This window comes from Elephantulus edwardii, unplaced genomic scaffold, assembly GCF_000299155.1.
Source record: "Elephantulus edwardii isolate Elephantulus edwardi_28Jun2011 unplaced genomic scaffold, EleEdw1.0 scaffold00920, whole genome shotgun sequence".
Lineage (NCBI taxonomy): Eukaryota > Metazoa > Chordata > Mammalia > Macroscelidea > Macroscelididae > Elephantulus > Elephantulus edwardii.
In genome coordinates this window covers 1-12493 of record NW_006400670.1, presented here as the reverse complement: position 1 = coordinate 12493, position 12493 = coordinate 1, and the positions used below count along the sequence as shown (strand labels likewise).

At 39.7% G+C, this 12493-nt stretch overlaps 1 protein-coding gene across 1 annotated transcript; it reads right to left on the bottom strand.

Moving 5' to 3' along the window:
• Nucleotides 1–5204: 5204 nt before the first annotated feature.
• On the bottom strand, nucleotides 5205–6152 carry LOC102844214 (olfactory receptor 56-like). The gene has a single exon (XM_006903437.1). The coding sequence runs from the start codon at nucleotides 6150–6152 to the stop codon at nucleotides 5205–5207; it is 948 nt and encodes a 315-aa protein (XP_006903499.1).
• Nucleotides 6153–12493: the final 6341 nt, after the last annotated feature.

The window sequence follows — 12493 nt, the reverse complement described above, 5'->3', positions numbered from 1 at the left end:
TGTATGATAAGGGAGAAGCAAAAGTTGAGCAATTATTTAACCGGCTTGTAGGAAAAGGAACAATATTTTTTTTTTTTACTTCTAATGAAGAATTTAAGATACTAAAGAGCTGAACAGAAGATTCCAAAAGGCAGCTTGGAATGACAAAGCAAATTATTACAATGAAATGTGCGAGGAACTAGAGTTGGAAAATCAAAGGGCTGAACTCGTTCAGCATTTCTTAAGCTCAAGGAGCTGAAGAACAAATTCACACCTAGAGTTGCTATAATCAAGGATGCTTTAGGTGAATATTAAATGGTCCAGGAAGTATTAAAAGAAGATGGAAGGAATATACTGAATCATTGTATCAAAAGGAATTGGCAGATACAGAAGAGTTTCATGAAATAACTTATGAGCAAGAGCCTATGGTGATGAAGGAAGAAGTTCACGAACAGCTAAGATTTTGTTAACGAAATTCTAGTAAGAAAAAGCAGTGATGAGAATTTTCTCAGGGCCAAAACAATGGTAATAGTCATTTAAACAATCCCCTACCCTATGCCATTGCTTAGAATCAATAGTTCCTTCTTGAAGAAACCATGGGCAAACATCTTCTAAAAACAAGAAAAATGTCTTTAAATCTTTTTTAGTTACCCTTATACCTCGTGCCTTGAGGGAATCCTTGATACCCTTTATGAACAATTCATGTTCACTTAATCCCTGTCCCATAATTCGCTGCCCTTACCTCCTCTCATGCCTGTCTCACAGGGCGGGTAATCCCGTGGCAGCAGCTACGTACCTGTCTCACAGGACGAATAGTTCTGTGGCTGGCAACAGTGTGAGTCTTCACTCGTGGTCCCAGACTCACGGCAACTCAATGGATGGACTGGCCGGTCACTTCTAACAGGCAGCGTTCATCGTCCTTCCCTGTTCCTGGGCCCCACGTTGGGTGCCAATTATGCCCCGGCCCATGGGGATCTTCAACGGTGACCCTAGGAGGGGAAGAACGAGAATGGGGGGAACAGAGGCACAGAAGCACAGAGACAAGTTGAAAATTCCAATCAAGTCTCAATTTTATTGAAAGCACTCACAGCTTATATACAGGAGCACAATGGGGCATGGAGAAGTACACAATGGGGGAGAATAGCATCATGTCATTTCTAGTAATCTGAAAGTTATCAGGTTAACAGAAACTTAGCAGGGCGTTTCCCAAAACCTATCCTCCCAGGGTGGGTTAAACTGAAACCTATCCTCCCAGGGCAGCATGTCAAAACATGTCCTTAGAGAATTACAAAATGGTTTCAGCTAGGTTGAACTAGCAGCCCCCAACAGGGCCTGATTAATTTTATGATGTTATTGTTGTTGTTAAGTGCCATCAAGTCGTAAACAACTCATAGCAACCCTACAAATGAAAGTCCTCAACACTTGTGTGACTTTCATCCTTTCTCCAGGTTCATAGAGTTTCTGGAGGCAAGCTATTTACAGAAGTGGATGTACCACCAAATTCAGAACCAACTCATAGCTGATCCTCCAGTGGATTTTCAGAGGCAGTAAATCACATAGGGAAAAATTGATCAGCTTTCTCCCAATGAACAACCAGCAGATTTAAACTGTATGATTTGGGGTGGCTGCACAGCTCCTTACCTAAGCCTCTAGAGTTCGTGATCTTTTCAGTTACTTGTGATGCATCTGATAATTGGACAGTGAAGGAGGATGACAGAAGAATTAATGCCTCTGAGATGTGATGTTGGAGAAGAGTACTAAATATTCCGTGGAGCACCAAAAGAACAACCACAAAATGTTTCTTGGAGAAAGTACAATGAGAGTGCTCCTTAGAGACAAGAATCAAACTTAGTCTCACACAATATACAAAGGCATTTGACTGTATGGACCTTAACAAATTATGGTTAATATTGACAAGAATGAGAATCCTAGAAAACTTAATTGTGCTCATGCAAAATCTATACCTAGACTAAAAAGCTTTTGGTTGTCTAAACAGAAAAAAGGAAATATTGCATACTTTAAAAATCAGGAAAAGTGTGCATTGGAGTGTATTCTTTCTCACTATTCTGACTAAATCTTTTGAGAAGTTGGGCTATATAAAGAAGAATATAACATCAGGATTGGAGGATGACTCATCAACAATCTGTGTTATACAGATGACACAGCCTTGCTGGCAGATAAGGGGGGAAACTTGAAACTATTGCTATGGAATATCAAAGACTACAGCCTTCAATATGAATTACATCTCAACATTAAGAAAACAAAAATCCTAATCCTGAACCAGTAGATAACATCATGATAGATGGAGAAAAGATTGATGTTGTCAACTATTTCATCGTACCTGAATCCAGAATCAACACTCATGGTAATAGCAGGCAAAAAGTCCAGACATATTGCATTGGGAAAAACTGCTTTCAAGGATATCTCCACAGTGCTAAAGAGCGATGATGTCAGTTTAAAGACTAAGGTGCATCTGATGCAAGTCATGGTTTATTCAGTTGCTTCCTAAGCACGTGAAATTTGAGCAACAAATAAAGATGACAGAAGAACTTTTGCTTTTTTAAATGTGATGTTGGGGAAGGAAGAGTACTGTATATTCAATGGATTTCCAAAAGTACAAACAAGTTTATCTTGGAGGCAGTACAACTAGGGTGCTCATTAGAAGCAGGGATGGTGAAACTTCCTGTCACACATACTTTGGGCATATTATCGAAGGGGCCAGTCCTTGGAAAAAGATGTCATGCTTGGAAAGGTGGAGGCTCAACAAAAGAGAGAAAGACTCCCTACAAGATGTATTGACACAATTATTTTAAGAAAGGTCTGGAATATATCAGAGAGGTGAGGACAGCACAGGATAGGGTGAGGTTCAGGTATGTGTTCGTAGGGTCACTGTGAGTTGCAGTTGACTCAACAGTACCTAACAACAAGAACAACTTCTCAATCACAAAGAATAGAGAAGTGTATTTCCTAAAACAAGAGTTTTACCTGGCCTCTTACTAGTACTTCTATATGTAATCCAAAAATTATGGAAAATTTGGGCATGGTCAGCCTAGGGCAGATGAGTAGGGAGCGCCTACTGACAAAGCCAGTATTGACTGGGAAAATGATGAAAAGTGTGAAGGTCAGAATGTTGGGGGAAGAAGAGAAGAGGTCCAGACCCTCACTCAGAAATTGTGCTCTTTCTCTTCAAGGGAAGGGTACACCAGTTGGCAGAGGAAGCAGGGTGGCAGACGACTTCACCAGACCCCCAGCCCAGCCAGAGCTGAGACAACACAGACTAGCTTTTCAATGGTATTGAAAAATAAACTAAGTTTTAGTCTAATATAAGCTATAAAAGATTTCCTATAAATTATGTAATTTATTTTTTATCTCTGTACAATTTTTATGTAAATTTTTTAACTGCCTGTGGCCTGTTCTGTTAACATTCCTGTACCCTTTTCCTTAATGTTCGTTTGCATGAGAGAAATGTGATTTTGTTTGCTTGTTTGTATTGTATAGCCATTAAGCCAACTTCAGTACTCTGCCTTCTTTACTCTGATTTTTTTTCTAGTTCTTATTCAGAATGAATATTAGAATCATGTTTTCTATTTCCTACTTTCCAAATTTTTTAATATAGATAGAGACAAAGATAAACGAAAAAAAGAATGGTATTGAAGAGGGACTCTGGTCCGAATACTTGACAAATCAGATCCTTGCTCAGAAAAAAATGGAAATACCCTTGTTCTCTTCCTGCACGTTCTTAAAGCTTCTGTTTTTGCACAGTCAGTTGTCTACTTTGCTGTTATTGTTATGTACCACTGAGTTGGAACCGACTCATAAACATTTTTGTAAGCAAAGTTTATTATTCCTGATATTCAATCACAATCTCATCTGAATATTACCTACCACCAACAATCAGAGTTAATAAGATCCACACATAAGTATCAACACAGGAATTTGTCATAAGGTCATAATTTATATTTATGATTTGTTTCTTCTTCTACTTTTCATCCTCTGTTTTCTTTGTCCTTAGATCTTTTCTCACAGGGATAATTTATCTAGTGGTATACTGATCATCTCCATTTAATAAAAAAAGTCTTAATCTTCAATGACTGGGTAGGCCTGGTTGTCTTGTGAGTAAGGAACTGTGCTGCCAATTTGAAAACAGGCAGTTCAAATCCACCAGCTACTCCGTGGGAAAAGGATAGGTAGTCTCTTCCCAGGCAGTTTACTACCTCTGAAAACCCACTGGAGGGTCAGTTACGGGTTGGTTCAGGCTCCATGGCTCACAATAACAACATATCTTGGCTAGCAATAGTGGAGCTGCTTTATTATAAAAAAATCATCCTTACAAAATCCCATGTCATCAAATTTATTCCAACTTATATTGGCCCTTCAGGACAGAGTAGAACTCCCCCACAGGTCCTGTAAATCTTCATGGAAGCAGACTTACACATCTTACTCTCATGGCCTTGCCAGTGAGTTAGCCAAATACTTTAACCTTTGTGCCATCTGGAATCTTAACACCAGGGTTTTCTAATAACAACACTATAAGGAGGCTGTAAAACAGAAAGAGGAGGGAAAGAAACCCTTCTTCAGGATTTTCTATTGTTGCTCTCATACCATAACATCTTCATTCTGAAAATTGGTTCCGCTTTGTGGACTTAATTTTCACACTCCCAGAACCAGTTTTATTCTGTCCTTAGAAAAATAAACACCTGCTGTGCAGAACCATTCCACAGAGCTCTTCCTTCGACAAGGCCAAAGACTCTCCTCTGAGCTACTAGTGTAAGAGAAGCAACCATAAAGCGTTCACTTCTCAGAAGCCTGGACCCAAACTTTGCAAGTTCCTTTTCTTCCTCTGAGTCCTTAAGGTACCACCACAAGCCAGGACAAGGCAGGCACCTCAGATGAATGGGCCATGCCTCTGAAAGCATTTCTCTCTCTCTCTCTCTCTCTTGTTTAGTAAAATTCTGTTAAGTCATATGGTTTTTATTCAATTATTCAAAAACATTTTATAACATTTATTTTAACTTTTTAAAATTATTTCACTGTCTAATCAACTCTTCTTTATGTATTATCTTTTTCTTTCACCCATATTATCTACTTATTATTTACTTTCCTCCTCCCATCTCCCAACTCTGTTATCCCTCTGGATGAGGACACAAACATTCACAAGGTGTAAGTGGCATGTCAATGTTACACAATCAAGAGATAGCAGAGTCAAACACCAGATATCTGGAGATTCAGTGTTGGCTGGCAATTCTACAGTGGCCCAGACTCTTTCTCAGTGCTCCTATAACATCTTGGTTCCTCAAGCTATAAATAAGGGGATTAAGCATAGGAGTAAGAACGGTATAGAAGACAGAGACTACCTTGTCATGACTTGGGGTCCTGTAACGTTTAGGTCTCAGATAGATGAACATAGCTGCCCCATAGAAGAGAGAGACAGCTGTCAGGTGGGAAGAACAAGTAGCAAAAGCCTTTTTACGGGCCTGGGCAGAGCGCATACGGACTACAGCAGCCAGAATACGAGCATAGGAGGCAACGATGATGGAGAAGGGGAGGAGGAGCATGAAGACACAGCAAGCAAACAGCAGGTTCTCAAAAAGTGATGTGTCTGCACAGGCCAGCTTCAATAAAGCTGGCACCTCGCAGAAGAAGTGGTCCACAATCCTGGAGCCACAGTAGGGGAAGGCCATGGCTGCCACCATCTGTATCATTCCGTCTAGTATGCCAAAAGTCCAGGATCCTCCAACGATCTGGAGACAGACTCTATGACTCATGAGGATGTGATAGTGAAGTGGATGGTTTATGGCAACAAAGCAGTCATAAGCCATGAGTCCCAGCAAGAGTCCTTCAGAGCCCACAAGAGAAACAAAAAAGCCAATTTGTACACCACAGCCCACAAAAGAGATGGACTTTCTTCCAGATAAGAAGTTGACCGCCATTTTTGGCACAATGTTACATACCAACATGAGGTCCATGAGGGAAAGCTGACTGAGAAAGAAGTACATGGGTGTATGAAGTCGATCATCTATGTAGATGAGGGAGATGAGCAGGACATTTCCACAAACAGCCACTGTGAAGACTGCCATGACCATGGAGAAAAGAACAAAATCAGTTGCACAGTAGGAAAAGATGCCCAAGAGGACAAAGTCATCTGTGGATGATTGGTTCAACCATATCTCCATTGTCCCTGAGAACCGGCAAAAAAAAAGAATTTTTTTTATACACATACATATATCTTGCTTATACTTGTTTACTTACCCCTGCATTCTGTCTTCAGACAGCCCTTTCTTTTGTAACTCATTAGTTCTCAGCTACATAAGCTTTGAGCCATAGAAAAGGATACTCTTTTATGTTCCCATGACACAGATGATCTCTGTTAGCTTATATTATTGAACTGAATTTCCAAATTCATATGGTAACCACCATTCTAAGGATTGAAAGTGAGTCTTTAGGTTCCGAATACAATTTATATGGTCTTGAGAAGAATACTGAAAAATATTGCTTTGTTTTGCTCATGTACTTCAAATCTTCACTCAAACACTAGCCTTTTTTAGAGATTTTGCATGAAAGTCATATGTCTTCCATTCACTACTCACTTTCCACAGACTTAGATTATTTGATGAATACCTGCATATGTATTTGTACTTTTACTATATCTTCTCCATACACCATAAGAACTGGTTTGGGTGTTTTTACTTGGCTTGTTGGTTGGTTTTGGTGGGGTGATTTGTTGGGTTTTTAAAAAAAAATTATGATGCTAAAATCCCTAAAATAGTATGGATGCATGAACTCCTGAAACTATTACCCTTATAATAAATATACTATGAGCTCAATATATAAAAACTGGTTAAATAAAATAATAGGCAGTAAATAGGTATGCATTGTCCATTTTCTGAAAGTAGACAGCTTTTACTTTACAGGACAGCTTCTTGATATTAATGTAGTCCAAATTCACTACTTCATTCCTTTCTATGAGCACTGTCAATGATAAAACAAGAAATATTTTCAGGAAAAAAATAACTTTTCAGGAATTTAGAAAAGATAACCATGTTTTTGAAATTGGGTGATCTTGGCATCTGTAAGAGATTCATGTGCTGTTATTTCATGTTGATCTTAACTCACTGCACAGAGAAAACAAGGTCACTCCATAGCCCTCCTCTCTGTGCACAGACCCACATCCAATCCCCAACTTATATGTGCTGTTTAGGTGCTGAGGATGTCCAGCACTAACCACCATGTACACAGACCCTGTACCACATACAGATCTGACCTTCAAGGATGTGTACTTCAAATCCTTCTTTTTTTCCTCATCACTTATCACAGTTTTTACACTTCTCTCTGGTTATCACATACTGACATCACTAGTGCTTTTCCCTCAAAAAGTCTTTTCCTTCCAAAAAGAGCAAATATGATAGATCAAAAGCCAGAAAGGATATTCAAACCCTGGGTGCAAGAATCATTTCTGTAACCAATAAGTGTGGACCTCTTTCAGTGTTCCCAGCCTGTACTGGAAACCATTGCATCATCTGTGAAATGAAGAAAATTATGCCAGCTCCCTACCCTTCAACTCTTATTAGCCTTTGATAAGAAAATATTTGTGGAATTTTCAAGAAAAGAGCTCTCTAACTTATCAGTTAATATAAGCAATACTAATTTGATGACTAAAAATGTATCTCTGTCTACCTCAGATAAACATGGAGAGATAAACATTTGAATTTGGGCTCCAGATTCCATTATCCACTAGACTTTTGGTGTCTTCCCTCAGAGATACAGGACTTCATCCCACCTAAGGTGGCCAAGCAGAGCTCTTGATCCCCACTTGTAGAACTACCTGTATTCTCACTTCCTCACTATTTTCATTAATGACAGTTCTGTGCATTGCCCAGACCACAAACATGGTGCCTCCTTGACTCTTCCTTATATATACACACACAAACATACACCTCAAAAAAACCCCCTGCTGTGTAACCTACTCTGACTACTTTTCATCTCTTCTCTATTGCTGTCCTGCCATGCTATATTGCTTCTGCTCCCTGGAGAATTGCAATGGTACCTGTTACAGAGTGAATTGCATGCTCCAAAATACTATGCAGGAAAGAAAAATTTTGTTAGAAAAAACATATATTCACCACATGCATACACATACAAAGAGTTACACTGAAGCCTTATATACTACTTTCTTTGAAAGTAATGGTTTACTTATGTCATATTAATGAAGTCATTTCTAAACTTAATCACTTGGAATGAGGTCTTATCAAAAGATCAGAATAGATACAGAGATATACAGAAGGAAGAGATTCTACGAGAAGTTGTGATAAAACAAAGAAAGCCTAGGGCTAGAGATAGAAAAGAGAGAATGATGCTCCCCTTGAACAGAGAGACATCGAGAAAGAGGAGAGAGAGAAACAGACTAACCTTAAATTTTCATTTATTGCTTCCAAAACTATGACAATAAATCCTAGCTCTTTAGAGCCACCCACTTCCAAAACTCGTTGTTTATATTGTTATTAGGGCAGTACTACTAAACTAAGGCAACCACTAATTGGACTGATCCTCCATTACTCCCATTGTTTAATCACAGCATAACAACAAAGGAGTAAGCTCTGCTCGGTATAAGAAGCCTTATAAGTTAATATACTTTAAGGGAGAAAAAAAGAAAAGGAAATGAGTGCCTAATTAGCCTCTGCCACTGTCCAGATCCCCTTTACTCTGCTCTTTATGGACCTCTCTGTCTCCAGACACACCCAATCTCCCTGCTGTTTCTCACCAGTAGACCTTCTTCACTCATGCATGAAACCTTCCTTCAAAACCCCAATTAGACCTGCAATCCTTCAGTCCTCTGCTTCTTTTCCCTGCCTTAGCCGCCCCCTCCATAGCATGCAATGCCATCTGATAGGATGTACATTATTGATATATACTTGCTTGGTTTCTCTTATTCCAACTAGTGAACTATGTTCCCTGATTTTGTTCTGCTGACAGTGGAATTCTTGGCTCCAGTGTCTGGCATATATGTCCTAGTGGATGTCTGTTGAATGAATAATATTTGCTTTGTATGAAAACAATTCAAGAAATTATTCTAGCATCACATACGTTCATTTTTACTGCTCTCTAACATCAATCTCTCTTGCTTATGCATTTAGTTACTGGCTTCATTTTGTGTCCTAGGAACAGCACAAAAGCAACCTTCTTGTCTCTCCATACTCTTTCAGGATACTCCCATTTCTGTCCCTTCCTTCTAATACTTTTTCTTAATTTCTCTCTATTCTTTAGCCTTCCTGCTTCAATCCAGGAGCTCATAGTCAACAACCTCCCCTGCAATCGAAAGTTAGTAAGACACTGGGAAAAGAAAAAGAAAGGTAAAGATAAAAGGATGAGAAGTAGGAAATAAAGAGGGAATACAGACATATCACAAAGTAAATGTGATGTGTAAAACCTATCTCCTCCTCTTAAAAAAAAAAGGCTAGAGGTAGATAAAGACAAAATGTTGCTGAGCAAATAGTATTTGGAGCAATGAACCAGGGAAACTGGTTACAGCGACTACAATGATGAGAGAAAAGGGATAAAGTGAAAAAGACTGAAATCCTCACTCAGTTTTCACGGCCATCCTGGAGGAAAAGCAATTCAACAGAGAAACACCATGGAGATGTTTCTGGTATTAGAATCATTTCACCTACCTTTTCTGTTTGCACAAAGTAGGTCAGAATAGGCAGGTGGGAGCCCCCTTCCCCCACCAGCTCTGACCTTTTCCTCAACCTTCCACTGTTAGCCTGCCTGGGAAATGTCCATGTCACCCTTTCTGTGAACTCTTTAGCTCATATAGGGCATCTCAGACAGATAGCAACCTCTTCTCAAAAAAAGAGGAATAGAGAGCAAGTCAAGGAGATGGGGCAGGGGGTGGGAGTAGGGGGGTAGATGGAGTCAGAGCTAAGACTTCTACATTCAAGTTACAGACATGCCCACCTTCCTCAGAGCTCTACCTCTCAATTCTGATTGCAGAACTGTCTCCCACTGTCCACTCAGCTACTTAAAAACAAAAACTGAGTGAGGAAAGTGAGCTGACAAGACCTAGGGGAGCCAGCAGAACACTGGTCCTGGAATAGGAATTCCCAAGTATACAATTAAAAAGATCCAAAGAGGGAGGAGCATGGGGACAGATCCAAGAGCAGGACCAGTGGGATCAGTGTGAGGATGCCAGTCAGAGCAGAGCCACTGGGTCAGTTAAGAACAGAAATGGGAGATAGGTTATCTTCATGCTCTAGCCTCTCTACTTTTCAGCACTTCCTATTGGCATCCAGGTTTTCTTGATGAAAACCTGGTTCTGGCTGTCCTAGTCTATCTTTCCTGCACCTTAAAATTTGTACCTGTCCTTTTTGTCCCCATGAAATCAGTCTGCTTTATTGAGTACCCTTACTATGCAACCCACTGAGTAAGAATTAAATGATGGGAAAATTAATTAAAGAAGAAAATTGAGCTCAATTTCTGGCCTAAGGAGTTTTGCTGTTGTTTTTACTAGTTATCTTTCTATTTCTACAATAATGGTCTTATACAGTATTTTTCCTAATGAGACTGAGTTAGTTCATTTAGCATAATGCTCTCCAGTCACTCCCGAGTTAGGTAGTGGTTTTCAAAATCATTGTTTCTGCATGCTGCAGAATCATCATGTGAATGTACCATAATTTCTCAATCCATTCAGTTGTGGTTGGACATTTGGGATGTCTAAAGACTTTCCACAGAGGAAGATATTTGGATGGCCAACAGATACATGAAGAAATGCTCAAAATTACTGGCAATAAGAGAGATGCAAATCAAAACCACAATGGCAAAGTTTAACAGAACAGAAAGTAATAAATATTGGAGAGGATGTTGAAAGAAGGGAACTTTTATACAATGTTGGTGGAATTGTAAAATGATGGGCAGTTTGGTGTTTCCACAAAAAGCTGAACATAGAAATTCCCTATGACCCAGCTATTCCACTGCTTGGAATATAGCCAAGAAAATCAGAACTGAGATGCAAAGGGAGATTTCTGCACCAATGTTTATAGAAGCGTTATTAACTGTCACAAGAACAGCCCAAGGAGGTTTTAACCTCTAACATGAAGGAGTTCTAGCAAAAAGTTGTGCTGCCAACACAATGGTAGATTTCTGGAATCCACCAGCCACTCCTAATGAGAAAGGTGATAGTCTCTTCCCAGGCAATTTGCTGCCTCTGAAAACCCACTGGAGAGTCAGTTATGGGTCCTTTACGCTCAAGATTACATGACACAATGTGAAGGAGGTAGGGACATTCACTCTTAATCCTGGTGGATGACAAAGAAGAGCACTGACACTTATGAATCATTTGGTGGCATTAAAGAGTTAAAAAAAAAAAAAGAACAATTGGTAAAGTCATTGCATTTCATAGTTTGTTGTAGACGGTCTTTATTTACTGTTACATCTATCGTCTTAGTACAAGTACAAATAGAAACCACTTCGTACTCAAGAATTTCCCAAGTGAATGATAAATTATATAGTCACTCTAATTTTGGATTTCTGCCCCACAGAAAAGACCAATGTATTAATCATCAGGGGGGTTGTTTTCTTAAAAATTTATTTTTAATTTTTATTTTATTCATTTTTATGTGTGTGTATTGTCAAATAAGATCTGACTGGTACAGGAGGAGATTGCCCCTCCTTTTCCCGCGGAGCATCTGGTGGATTCAACTTGTATGCCTTTGGGATTGCAGTGCAGCTTCTTGCCATTAGGCCACCAGAGCTCCCTTTAATCATCAGTTTTATAAATGGATAATTTATTAGAAATCCAGTGACCAAATCGTCACTATCTTTTCTATTAACTCATTCCAGCTCTCTGCACTCCATTATACTGTTCTTTGTCCTCTTGAGCCTCCCTTTGGAATCTTCTGTTCAGTTTTCATACTTCAGCATTGTTTTCCTTTTGTTTTGGCTTCTCACAGCTCTAGAGCAATTTTCAGTCTCGTCTTTTTTCCCCCACAAACATAAATAACTTCTTTGTTAATGAAAATAATTTTTAAAATACCACTACTTTCCACAGAACACTTTACAACATTTCTGTCTAGTCTACAGTATTTTAACCTGGTTTTTTTTCAGTCTTTAATATCTTTCTTCCCAAGTCCACAAATAATGAGTTCTAACTCCTCATCAAATGTCTTCAGCAAAGGCTGTGGGTTTACCATATTTGTTGAAAATAACACGCCCAGATAGATAATGTGTATATGCATATAATAAGTATTGTTTGCATCCAAAATTAAAGTTTGAGGAGTTTGTCGTTTGCAAAAAGCCATATAACGACGCTGCCGCCCGCGGGGGGGAGGACGCACGCCGCCGCCCGCCAGACCTGGGAACGCCGCGAGAGGGACCCGGAAGAGACCCGGGGAGAGCAGCAGCCGGCCACCTGCCGTGGAACTCCAGACGAGCAAAGACTGCCGGACACTGTGGGACCCCCCTGCAGCCCACACCTGTGTGACCCTTAGCACACAGGGTGCTGCTGCATAAACCCCCAGCAGCG

Excerpts from the sequence above, each read along its gene's own strand:
- LOC102844214 (XM_006903437.1), bottom strand. The coding sequence starts at position 6,152 with ATGGAGATATGGTTGAACCAATCATCCACAGATGACTTTGTCCTCTTG.